This window comes from Poecile atricapillus, chromosome 15 (genome assembly GCF_030490865.1).
Source record: "Poecile atricapillus isolate bPoeAtr1 chromosome 15, bPoeAtr1.hap1, whole genome shotgun sequence".
In the NCBI taxonomy this organism is placed as follows: Eukaryota; Metazoa; Chordata; class Aves; order Passeriformes; family Paridae; genus Poecile; species Poecile atricapillus.
Window position 1 is genome coordinate 9,175,913 of NC_081263.1, and position 13,973 is coordinate 9,189,885.

Genomic DNA, 13,973 nt, shown 5'->3' on the forward strand with positions numbered 1-13,973 from the left:
CCAAGTGCCAAGAAAAATGCCATGGGCACCATAATCCCCAAAGACACATCATGCAACCCCACTAGATCAGCAGCTCCTAATTAATTTAGAGTGTGGATCAGTCCTCAAACACCTTTTGCTATCACTAAGACCTACTGAAAGTGATTAAGAGGAGTCATTATGCATAACACCCTCAAGAACTTGCTGAAAACACATTTGGCAGCATAGGGAGGTTCCTTTATGGCATAATCCATTTTTATATACACCTAATATTTTCAGGTTTTCAACTGATTGTCAAGAGTGTTTGTAGAGGCTGTTAATGAATCTCACTGCTAAAAGCAGTTACAATTCTGTAGCTATTAATACAACGTGACATCAGTTATATCAGCTTCCGAGTGAATCACAGTTTGCAATCTTGTAGGTGTTCGATAGCTGTTGTCACATCGAAATAGAACATTGTTAAATATACTCCAAGTCTGTCCTAGTTCCGCAGCTCTTTTCCCCCTTTCTGCACTGCAGCCTTAGTGGACTGAACACCTGCAGGTCTGAAGAACTAAGCAGAGGAAAGCCAAGAGGAAAAAACAGCTTGACTGTTAGACCACTGGGATCAGCAAGTTTTAAAATGTTCACTTTTGACTGAAATTTCCTCTCAAATCTGATGACTATAGGAGACTAAAAGGACAGGTCACCAAATTTTTATGATGTCTAAACCCTCCAAGATGTACTTGTATCATCAAGATGTTAACCTTTTTCTTTTTCCTCCTTGTGAACTGAAATAAAAGGCTGATAATCTTTCCTGACATAGTAGTTTAGCATTAAAGCAAGCAAAATCCATTTTCCAAAGCATTAACTGAGCATTAACTGAGTATCAGATGCCAAATGCTGCTTTAATCTGCATAATTGACATTCATAGAACACTCCTGTCTTGGCCAGCTTGTATATAAAAGCACATTCTTAACAAAACTGGCATAAGCCTATGAAGTTATTACTATTTTGCTCAGTGAAACATTTTCAGACCATCATTTTGTCCCTGCTTCAGGACTCAACCCTTCTGCCAACATTTTTCATGCAGGTAGTACCCTGTATGGGTAATCTTCAGAAATCCAGCCTTAGAGTTCCAGAGCAAAAATGTTTTAGAAAATATACAGATTTCTAAATTTCAGGAAATGAAACAATATTATAGTATGAAATAGGACTTCCCTATTTTTACAGTTACTCTGTCCAACAAGCTTGCTGCCTTTCTGCAGCAGACAGCTGCAGTGAACAGGCTGTGAAAACAGTCGAATTCACCAAATAAAATAGACTGTGGATCATTTGCCTGGTATTATTCCTAGAGCAACAAGCCAGATATTGCCTCAACCGACCATGCAATATTTCACAGAGCATTTTAGTAGGTAAGCCAGGCAGTACTGAGACAGAAATAGAAAAATATTGAAATAGGGCCCACACGATGCCAGGTTTAGAGACACTTGGCGTGGATTGAGTCTTGGGAAAAACTGAGTTTAGGACATAGCAGCGTCTCCTGTGCAGGAGCAGTAAAAGCATTTCTGCAGAGACTGAGCAGCCAGGTCACAGGAACAGACTACTCCTGTTACTAGGCAGATGCCAGGAATTCAGTGGAAACAGATGGAAAACAAGTTTATAGAATGATTAACTTGGGACTCTGGAACAACTCAAAGCAGAGTACTGGGCAAGGTGGGAGAGTTGAGAACTACTGCTGTTAAACAGTTCAGAAGTGGGTCTGGACAAACAGATATGATTGAAAAATCAAGTTCTGCTCCTTCCCTTAGCCTCAACAGGTACTTTCTCAAACCTCACACTTACCCTCTCAGATTCTTTAGACCAGATGTGAAGATCATATATGATATATGGTTTTATCATATATGATCCCTTTATGCTGTAGCACCATTGTGTGAAAAACAGCTTTGTTGTGTACCCACATACCTTGAATTGCACACCCACAGCCTGTACACACTGGGTAGGCAAATCCTGAGTTAAACATCTCTTTGCCCTTGCCATTTGCAGAATCTTCACATGCACAAAAACTAACCCCAGATCTCTCTCCTGCTCTAAGAAAATGCCAAGCAGAAATGAGAAACGTGCACTGGTAGAAGGTCCACAGGCTGCCATACAGGAAACATCTCTACCTTTTTTATTTCTTGCCAAGGCTCTAGCTTATATTGAGAACAGCTTTCCCTACGTCAAGGGAAAAGAGCCAATAAACATGTGGGGAAAAAAACTATGATGCTAATTTTGGAATACATTACCTGACAGAAATAAAGGAAGACAACGGGAAAAATAAACGTTGGGGAATACTGAAAATCCTGGCAGGACACAGAGGTAGCAGCAAAAACTGAAATATTTTTTAGGCAGGCCCAAAACATTGATCAAGACATGATGAAACCTCCAGGTAGCCATGGGGGAAACTCCACCCAAAGGTGTGGGGCAGCTGTGCCCAGGGCAGCTGATGGCTCTTGCTAAGGAAGGGGAGGAGGGAGCAGACTACTGCAGGCTGCAGATGGACATCAGCAACAGGCTTTCTCTGAGCTGAAAGGACTGGTTCCAAAACAAGACCAGAGTGTCTTTCCAATTTGAGTGATCTCAGAGCTGCCTGATAGGAGTGTGGGTGCCTCTGATGCCAGGGAGGGCACGGCTACTGCAGCGACCATCTGATGGAGGGAAAGCTGCATCCTCAGTGCAGCAGAAAGCAAATCCAGGTGCTTTTGAGCCCGATCGTGATCGTGAGAGTGTTGCTATGCTAAAAGAAGGAATCACTGCCTTACTTAAGACACCCAAAAGCCCAGTGCGAGCATCTCTTCCACCCTCAGCCCCATAACTGAAGAAAACCATATGATCCCCTACCACAGCACTCCTCACGGCCCCAGATGGAGGAGGAAAGTACATCAACGACAGCATGCGCTGACACCGCAGTACGAGAACGGGTGTCATGGGATGCTAACGTTGCCATGGAAATGTCCTCGTACCGCGTAACATTTTGACACTGTCTGTTTTGCGAGCAGCAGCACCGATGTGGCAGCCTGCAAAGCCAGGAGGAAACGGCTGTTCGAGTTTTGCCACGCTTGTTACTGCAGCCGGCAGCCAATTCAAACTGTCTGGGCATTGGAGTTTGACCAATCTGGCAGCTCCGCTTCCTAAAGTGCACGAGGAAGCTTTTAACAGAAACTGTTCCATAAATCACCCTGATTTAACACGTGCTGTCTGCCAGGCTGAGCGCTGGCCTGCACGCCCACTTTGGGCACTGCCTGCCCTGCTTTCCACACCAGCATTTTCTATGTTCCCCCACCGACTTCCTTGAACTGCAGAATCCCAGGGAGGGAGGGTCTGCTCCTCTGCTCTGGCTGGCTTTGCACAACCAGAGCAGCAGCCTCAGCCCCACACTCACAGAGCTGTGGGGTGATTTCTTAAACTGTCAAAAGCAGACACAGCCCCAAATCCCATTCACTTTCAAAAAAATACCAGAGATCAAAACTCACAGGCATTTTTGAAAAAGCCCAACTTCGTACATTCAATATTTAAAACAAGCACTGACTCTTGTAGGAACTATGCTCATGGTAGAATGCTTGTTTTTATCTCAAGGTACATTAGATAATGTGATCAAAGCCTTTCCTGTTTACTTATATTAAAACAGAAATCCTTTATCTGGAGGGGATGTACTGACTATGTGATCCACAAAGGCAGATGTGTGGGGACCAACCCACACAAAAATGCCTGGGTTTTTGGCAAACATACCAAATTCATCATTGAAATGCAACAGTGGGTTGTGACAGCAATTCCTGCAATTCCTTCTGTTTTGGGGCATCTTGGGGGAAAGCAGAGTACTGACAAGCTTCAAAAGTTAGTCTGGAGCAGTGTCTACCTTTATTGTAAATTTAATTCAAACTGCTACAAAGGTGGAAGGGCTCTGCAGGAGTGGAGCACAGCAGTTGCTCTAATCCCACAGGCTACTGGTGAGGTCTCATGGCAGGAGGTAGCAGGGCTTCAGCCAGAGGGACAGCAGCACAACCTGAATGTAAGAGACAGGGAAAGTTACTGGGTCTGAGGTGTCATGATACTTTCAGGAATTAATCAACTACAGCAGCTGGAAATCTGACAGGCATTAGAAAGGAAAAGCCCTCTCTTTTTTTCTCTTCTGACAGTCTGATTAAAACACAAATATGGATATAAAGAAACCACCTTAAAATCTGGAGGGAAGGTTTCCTAACTTTTCACTGGAGCTGTGATGACACACATTAAAAATAAGAAAGGAAAGGTAAATAGTAAAAATAAAAGGAAAAAAAAAAAAACTCACCCACCTACACAATCCTCCCAGGATGCTGAGAAGTGCTAAACAAGGAGCTGGATTTACAACAGGAAAAAAAAATATCTTAATCTTCTTAGACATCTTGGCTGCAACACAATTAACATGTTTTCCATCCACGTGGCAGGATACATTCCCTGTGAACTGTAAATATGCACACTGCTGGTGGGCAGCTGGCAAAAGTCCTGCACCACTGGGAAACTGTCACCACTGGGAAATGCCAGCCTCATCCATACTGCCCAGGGAGCTGAGCGAGGGGCAGCCTGTCCCCACACTCCTGTCCCTTGGTGACACCGCTGCCTTGCTAAGGTGGGTCACTGTGCAAATCTGAGCCCACCAACAGCTGAGCTGCAGCTCCTCAGAGGATGGTCAGCTCCAGAGAGGGACACTGCCCTGTGCTCCCTGGGCAGAGAGACTGTAACCTCTTCGACCAGATGTCACCAATATCACCACAGTAAGAGCCACTATTATCCCAGCTGCTAACTGGGAATGACACCCTGGCAGTCCCTTGACCTGAGCATCGCAGAATGAAGCGATGAGAAGGTGCCTGACAAAACAGTCCACTCTGGATGCACTGAAAGCAAAGGTTTTCAAGGATGCTGCACTGCATCCATGGATCCTCAACTACAGAGCATCTCTCCAGCTCCCAAAATCATCCACAAACTTTGCTGTATTCCTGGAACCCAGGGGATAAAGCATCTTATCACAGACATTTACCCCACCTCCCAATCCCACAAATATCTCATTAGCACGGGTCTGACTAAACAACAGATATTGAATTCAGACCAATACCCATGGGATAAAATAGCTCAACCCTTCAAATCAATACAAAGAAAATCACTAAAGGCACATGTAAAAACCAGTAATTTCAGAGCCCTGAAAAAATTAATATACAAATGCCAGAAAGGGAATGAGTAGCTAACAGCACTCATGCTGGGAATGATCTGGAAAATAGCATGGATCATACCCTGAGTGTTAGCCAGAGCAAGAGTGTGTATTTACAGGAATACTGCATACAAAGTGTGGGAAACAGATACTGCTCACTGCAAGGGGCCAGGCAGCAACCCGGGCACTGTCCACACTGCTCCTCCTGCATGATCCTGAGTCCAGCAAGAAGGCCAACAGGACTCTTGGAAAACTGCTTTATGCAAAAAAACAAACCCAAACAAAACATACAAACAAACAAAAAAAAAACCCAAACAACAAAAAAAAAAACCCCATCCATCAGGTTTCTTTGGTCCAAACAGCAAAAGAAGGGAAAGGGATGCCAGGCAGAAATGGCTGTCATTACAGTCATTTCCTGGCTTGGAATTACCAGCACAAGAAGGAACACTTTTGCAATGTGAAGAGCTGCTTTGAAGAGAGAAGTGACCAATTGCTTCCCAAGTTGCTGAGAGCAATGCAAGAGCAATCTGCTATTTCCATTCAGATTTAAGGTAAATTTTAGGGTAAACTATGCTTCTGATTAGAAATAGATTAGTTACTTCGGGAACAACTCCAAGTAACCTCTCTACCTCTACATTTGCATGAGTAAGGACACAGACAATACCTTAAGTTCCTCTTAGTCATAAAACAGTTTTGAGAAAAATGTGTCATTTACCTTTGTACACAGTGTACTCTCCAAATTGTTGAGCACTCAAACATTTTAGACTGGTTTCTGCAAGGCTGTATGAGTGCTTTGTGTTTCGGACAAAGCTGACAGAACACCCTGATGGCATGAAGGTGGAACATTATCCATCTCAGTGATTTAACTGTGGCTGGATTTGACTAAAAGGTAGCTTGCTGTACCCTTGTGTGGTGAGGCTGTATCAGGGCTACTCAGCCTTTACAAGTGTGCTGTTTTACAAAAGCAAAGCCGAAGATATAACTTAAATGCAGATGTCAAAGCAAGCATGGTTTGACAGAAAGCAGAGAGTGTCTAATTTGTGTGTCATCAGCAGATGACTTCAGCAATGGCACAACTGATGGATCATTGTGTTGCAGAACCCCACTCGTGACACGTGCTGCCATACACTATAGCATCCTCCCAGAAAATAAACCAAACCCCAAGGGAATATCATTTGGATAGATGGGATATTCAAAATGTGTTGAACACTTCCGCAGAGGAGCAGAAATCCTTATTCAAATATGCTAATGGTGCTTCTCAACAGATGTCTGTGGGAGAGAGAAGGAGACGGCAGGACTGAGAGTCTTGAGTGAGTCAGGTCTCACTGCCCCACCAAAACCATCAATGACTTACAGACCATTTCCTAAATTAAATTGTTCCATTTCTAATCTAACTGAAGGCATTCAAATATAAGCAAATAATGCTTCAGAAAACAATTGCACAGATAAATTATTCCTCAAAACAACAACTCCAATCAAACTTAATTCCTCCCTACACAAAGCAGATCTACACATTCTGTCAAACAAATGTTGAAGCAAAGTAGTTACAGCATTTCACAACTTGTCCTGATGCAAGAATTTGACAGAGCAAAGATAATTTCCTTTTGCCTGGAGAACAGAGTGCTTTTGAATTAATAAATGTTGCATTAGAATTAACTGCACATGAAATAGAAGCGGTAAGAAAACAGTGTCTCCTAGATAAAAAGCTTTCCAGGGACAGATTCTTCTACTCAGAAACCAGCAGAATAAGAGAAATACCCTTTTCCTGTGGCTGGCAGGGGTCACATATAACCCACCCTCAACAACCCTGCCCACACAGCTGGAACTCGGCATCATCCTCTGAATACCTGTGATGTACATCAGGCCACCTTTGAGGGAAGGAGACACAACACTGGCCTCTCCATGGCTGCAAGTGTGTGTTGCAAAAGCTGAGGGGACAGCACAGAGCCACCACCATAGCAAGGAAACTTCTATGCAGCACTTTGTGGCACAGCACTTGAGATCCCCGCACTAGCAGCTACTGCTCTTCCTCCCACCTTACATCAGCGTTTGTAACCATTCCCAACACAGCACAGGTGGAAGTTCCAGGCTGGGGCGTGCTGGAGGACTCTGCAGGACACCCCATGGGAGACAGGAGTGGGGAGCAGCTGGTGGCCTGGGAAGGCAGCCTGGCACGCTGAGTGCTGACCGATGCCACGTCACCCTTCCCCGTGCTCGCCCATCTGTCCCACCATCCCCATCTGTTGGGTTCTGCCACACACCACGAGCACCCTGGGACTGACGCTGACATTTTGCTTTGCCTTTCTACAGGCACAGCATGAACCTGGCCCAGCACCACGGCTCTCACGTGCAGCCACAACACCAAGAGCAACACAAACAAGGACAAGGTTTCAAATCCCTTGCTCTTTCTTAGTGCTGACTCATTCTCAAGGCTCCTGCTCTGCTCCTGTCTCCCATGGCCACTAAAGACAGAACTTGTTGTCTGTTACTGCAGTCCTCTGATCACAGGTGCAGCAGCAGCAGGACCTGAGAGGAAAAAGCTGCCTCCAGTGCACAGGGCAGGTCCTTACAGAGAGAATTGCTCGGCTCTACCTGACCAGGTACAGCCACAGTGTAAGAATCAGTCGCTGGATTCAGGAACTGGATTAACTCATAACTGGGTCTGGGATCATCAGCCTCAGCAGGTCTTATCCACAGCATCTTCTTCCAGGCCACTGGTCCCTTTCATACACTTTCCTCTGACGGAAGACCCATTTGACAGCAGCTCTTCCAGAATTGTTCTCATTTTTTATTTCAACTTAATCCATTTATGAAGCAAACATGTTTACCTAGAGCTAGAATGCGCTCAGCAGGGAGAGGCATTTCTTACAATCACTAGGATAACCTACAGCCGAAGATACACTCCTTACTGTGCAAGAAGAGGGAAAAGCTCTGGATTTTGCTGCCTCCTGCACCAACCAAGAGAACTGGCAACCCTGGGGTAAGTAATGCATGGCCAGGTGACCTTTAGGGGCTGTCTCTGCAGGGTTACAGGGACAAACTGTCCTTTCATTTATAAAATATTGATTTAAAAAATAGCTAACATTTCAGATGGGCAAATAATTTCTCCTGCTCCCTACACGTCTGCCACATGAGCATGGTTACCTAATTTACAAACAATTTAAAAAAAATGGTTAGAGGCTTACAGAGCTCCAAAAATTAACTTTGGATGAAGGAAAACCAAAGTAAGCACAGAAAGGACTTAACGCACTTGGGCTATATTTAAAAAAAAAAAAAAAAGTAAAAATGGACTAGTTAAGTCTTGGATCATAATTTTCTTTTAAACCATATGTACCCCAATACAGTGCTGCAACTGAGAAATATTCATGGCAATGTGAAAACACACATAGGGGCTCTCTCTATTTAATAGCTTTGTAGCATTTTAATTTTTGAAATTATAGAGAAGGTCAATGTTTAAAATTATGAGGAAGTTAGATAAAACACAAACTAAAGAGTATTCTAAACTAACTAAATGGCCACAGCCCCTTCTTACACCCCAATAGTTTAAATGTTTTTTATCAATCCATTAAATTAGTATTTCACGTACTTTCCCTTCAAAACAATTAATCGTAACACAGTGCCTCTGCCAGTACTTCATAATGTGTGAAAGCAGCAGCCTGGGCTGAATTTTATCTCTAATTCAACTCTTTTCTGAATGAGCAGCTGACACGAGGAAGGCTTACTGTCAGTATCTAGGAGACATTTTGACTTTGGAAACCATTTTCTCTCTGCCAGACACTTGGTCCAGCTGGCTGAGACACAATTTGATTCTCCTGTCCTGCAGCCAGGACAGGGGTCTGCCGAGCTGAACAGTCCCTGTGCTGAGGTCCTGACCAGGGAGGGGACACTGACAAGTCCCTCACAGCTGCCCTGTACCTTCTCCTGCCTCCTGCCCAGAGCAGCCCTGCTCCTCACACTTGTGCATGTAAGAAAAACCTTGTGTAGACGCTCAAGCTGGATCTGGATTCCAGGGTAGCAGCATCTGCAGTGTGACCCATGACTACAGTTCCACACATCCAAATCTGCATCCCTGTCAGGGCACGCTTCAGATGCCTTCTGCTACTGCTAGTAGGTGTCCTTCCCAAGAAAATCAGGATGTAGCATGAAAGGAGCTGGTGCACTACAGTGCCTCACCCACTTGGGCCACAGCACATCTGGAACGCACACCTAGACCCAAGAAGTGCTTCCAGGTCCTGCAGTTTAGGCATAAGAAATGAAACCCCATCCCTTCCAGTGATTTTTCACATTTCCCTACCTGTCTTTCTTTAGGTGTAGTTCTTGTCCTCTGTAGTACATGAGGTCCTCATCTGGAAGCTCTCACCCCTCCAAAGCTGAGCACTGTTTCTGACTTCCCAACTCCCAGCATGTTCACCATTGCTACATCAACTGTCCCAGCTACTCGAACCACCTCCTCTCTCCTGCTCAAAGCTTGCTTGCTCTGCATGTGGGGCTCTAAATCAGTTGCTGTTACTCTTTACAAAATCCTTATTTTCTATTCTGCTTTAGCCAAGTCTCCAAACTTCATGTTCCACAAAAGGAGCAAGATGGTTCTCCCCCACACCACTAACCTTAAGGATTACCTTCATCCTGAACTGGGGAGGGCTGTGCTAAGGCCACCATCAGTCAAAGGAGGATTTTGTACACCCCATTCCCTCTGTTTTAATTATGAGCTGCACCCAGGTGCACCACAAGCTGCCTACAAGGCAGGTGACCAGAGTCATCATGGATCCTGTTATTAACCCACACACACTTGCCACTTGGCAAGTTCAGTCCTCAGCAGTTTGGTTCCTTCTGACATGTTCCCACAGGAATATCAGCATTCCAAACGGCTGATTCCAGCCAAGACCAAGCGTATGGCAGATCCTCAGAACAGCTAAGATTTGTGTTCACAAGATTTGTGTTAGAAACAGGCACTCTAGAAATGTGCCCACAAAGAGTGCATGACTGACTTTTATCTCTTCTTACTCTACTACTCCATAGCTGAAACGTAGGATAGACATTTGCATAAGTTAAACCAACAATTATTCTGATAATAACTGCAGTTTAAAAATCCTTAAACTTCACTGACATTGCTGGGGACCTCAGTGGAGCAAAGAGAGTGGCACTCAGCCAGCAGAAAGGCCAGCAACATTACCATGCTGAGATCAAAAGAGTTATTAACCCCGAGTCCTTGAACTGTTGAGTGCATTTTGGCTATTTCAAAGCCCCACTGCAACTTGCTGGCAAAAAAAACTGCATTTCCTCAGAGCATCTTCTTTGTAGACTCAGCTGAGGAATGAAAAGGGTATTGGTACACTGAAGTCCACATCCGCCTCTTCGGAGAGACACACGGACATGACATATCTGAAACTCCATCACCCTCATGCTCTGGAAACACTAAAATGGGATCTTGTCTCTTCCTCCAAGCCCCACTGCTTTCGTGCCTCCACTGCTCCCGCACACTAAGAGATCATCTGTACCCACTTCACTGCCCAGAACTCCATCCAGACACACTGCAGCTGTACCAGGCAAAGGAATTGTGGAAGATGAGGAGAGCCTTCTCACCTTATGTCCACTGGGTAAACAGCAAAGAAAAGCAAAAGAGCCACGGCAGAAAAGGAAATATCATATAAGTATATTCTGTATTTTCCAAAAGCAGTCATTTTTCCAGACTAAAAGGGCAAAATACTGGAAGCCATAGGTGTTGTTACCACTGCCCAAATGTGGCCACGGCTCTCAGCACACCTGTAAATTTCCTTTTAGGCTCCTTTGATATAACCCCCCATAATAACTTAAATGAAACACCTCAAGAATTTTTCTTGTTTGTAGATTTAAGCGATCATTAGGCTGTCTTCCTCTTTCAGAGGAAAACGTCAAATTTCCTTCAAGCTTGGCCATTTATCAGCTCTTCTCCCTTTTCTGTAGGACAACTATTCTCTTAAAGATGTGGTTCTCAGCTTCAGACAAAATGGATGATGTGTCTGTTTGAAATAGGATTGTTTACTTTGTCAATGCTCCTGGGATCAATTTCATTTTTTTTCTGCCACCTCCTACAGAGAACATCTTGCCAAGTGCAGTATCCATCTCCCTGAATGAGCTATCAAGATCTATTTTTTTGACAGAAACCATGCTGCAACCCAAACTGGTCAGAATCTCTCACAATTTCAGAAGGGCACATGGGTCCGAATAATATAGAATCTTACCTGGCATAGTTTCAGCATTTCTCTTATAATTTCTCTTTCATGGTACCTATTTGCTTGAGAAAATTATACACTTGTAGTTTTAAGACCAGAAGTAGAAAGCAGCACACACGTTCTTCCTGGCTGGTTGCTCATACATGTCTGAACACACACTCACAGGCACGAAACACAGGAGCAACACTGCAACATCCCCATTGCACTGAATCCACCCTGAGCAGCTGCACTAACAAGACAACTCACCCAGGCAGGATCTGCTCACAAGCTGCTGGAGAATGAGGTCTTAATTGTAGATTTATTTAATTCAGAGACAAGTACTTGTGTTGTGTTAAGAGCAGCTTATTAACATTCATGCATGAACATTCACTAAGTGTGAATAAATACAATTCAGTGCAAAAGCAGTTTTTTTAAGCGCTGGAAGAGGAAGCATTCGCCTAAACTATCACCTTGCTCAGAGCAGGAGGAGTTGGACACCAGGGAATGAAATGCTGTCCCAGGCACTATGTTGGGCTCTCATACTTGAGCATGTATCACTATCAATCATTCCTGAGGCAACAGCACTGAGACTTCCCAAAGCTCCCGTTATTGTCTTGTACGCTCCTTGGCATTTGAGCCAAATCTGAAGTGCAAATAAATCATCAGCAGATTTTTAGACAAAAATTTTTAAAACTACATCTGTTGGAGGAGACAATCCTCTGCTTGCCACCCCTGCATGATTTGCTGATGACAAGTCTAGGTTAATCACACAGATGATGAATAGATTCTTACGTCAACTGCTTTAAAAACAACATCGTTACAGGTGTAGCAGCTGGCAGGCTGATGTATTCCTGCTGGCATCTGCACATCTTGGGATGAGCCACTAGACAAAGGAGCATGCCGGCATTTTGAGGGATGCAACCATGACAGTCGGTGTTAAAATACGCCGTAGTTACCAACTTTCATTATTTGCCACTCACGAGATTCACTTACAGGTTCAGTCTCTGGTACAGCGTGCACTGGGAAAAACACCCCTCAATTAACAGGGAGGCACCGGGAATGGACAGAGTGCTCTCCATCCACTCCCGCACCCTCCCTCCCCACGCAGCGGCTGTGCTGCCCTCTACTCCCAGCACCTTCTCCAGCACCCACCACCCTTCCTCTCCCAATGCCTTTCCTACTTTTCCCTGCCAATGCCCCTCTTTTTTAAGCCTGGTCTCATTTTATGACTACCGCCAACTGTCTGACAGCAGAAAGGTCTTTCTGATGCCGGCAAAAAAATCACTGCATCCATTCTGAAAGGCTTTTCTTTCGGGATTTACTCTGCCCTCATTTAGACTGAATCCCTTTATTCCCCTCTCCAAAAGCAGCATGGTGTACGGCGCTAACGAGCCCTGGGAACAATTAGCCCGAGAGTTGATGTGTATAAACCAGAGTGGACACACCACCCGGCAGAATGGACGCCTTCTCCCTGAGCGCTGCCCTTCACTCACACAGAGGATGGAGTGTGAGCCACTCCATCTGCAAATAAGCCGTGTTTCCTATCGATTGGCAGCCGGAGCGTGTTCCACCGCTGGAACACACTCCCAGGTTTAACCTCCACGGGCACACGCATCCCTTCGCCAGCAGTCCCCAGCACCCCTCGCTCACCCCCGGGGATGAACCCCCGGTCCCCCAAAGCCGCGGCGGGGTCGGGGGCAGCGCTGACAGCTGCACACCCACCCTGCCTGCCCACATCGCCCAGGGCGGGCGGACACACAGCCCCGGGAACCACCGCCCCCGGCTGCTCCCCAGCCCGCTCCCCCGTACCCGCGTCCTCCTCGTCGAAGCTGTTCATGCAGGGGAAGTAGATGGCCAGGGCCTCGAAGGAGGCGGAGAGGCTGAGGCGGCTCTGCGACCGCTCCATGAAGAGCCCGGGTCCGGGGGCGCCGCCGGGGGTCTCGCCCGCGGCCGCGGGCGGCTTGGCGAGCTTGGCCGCCCCATTCTTCACTCGGAGCACGGCCCGCGGCGTCTTGGCGGCGGCGGGGCCGCGCTGAGGCGGCGGGGAGCGGAGAGGCGAGGCAGGCGAGGCGGGCGAGGCGGGCGGGAGCGCGGAGCGGTGCGGAGCGGAGCGCAGCCACCTGCTGCCGCCCGGCCCTGCGGCCCGCCCCGGCCCGCCCCGCCGCCTCAGCGCCGCCAATCGCGGCCCCGCCAATCGCGGGCCGGCCCCGGGAGGCCGCGCGGCCCCCGCCCGCCGCGGGCCCGGCACCGCCGCGCCCCTTCCCCGCCCTGCCCCGAGCCCGGCCTGAGGGAAAGAGCCTCCGCATCCCGAGCGCAGGGATAAGGCAGGTGTCGGTTTGCTTGTCAATTGATCTGAGAAAGTGAAATAGCCAGAGGAAGGGGTGCGGGGGGAAAAGCGTGGTGCTGGCTTTGATCTCACTGAGGGAAGCGGCAGAAAACAACCTTGTAGCTTTCAGGTGTAGAACCTTGAAGGTTTCTTCCCAAAGAGCGGGGATATAAGTGACCCCGGTGTGAATGGAGGAGCAGCCCGGCTCCCAGCCTTCTCCCACATACTTCTCTTTAGACACACAAAAAATCCCTCCCCCAAATACAAAAGCCAC

The 13,973-nt window shown here is 46.6% G+C and overlaps 1 protein-coding gene across 1 annotated transcript in view; it reads right to left on the reverse strand.

Annotated features, from left to right (window-relative positions):
- Nucleotides 1–13,279, reverse strand: part of RIMS4 (regulating synaptic membrane exocytosis 4) — a 47,661-nt gene extending 34,382 nt beyond the window's left edge. Inside the window, exon 1 of the mRNA XM_058850552.1 lies at nt 13,183–13,279. Coding sequence (XP_058706535.1) covers nt 13,183–13,279 — 97 coding nt within the window. The remainder of the gene's footprint in view (nt 1–13,182) is intronic.
- Nucleotides 13,280–13,973: the final 694 nt, after the last annotated feature.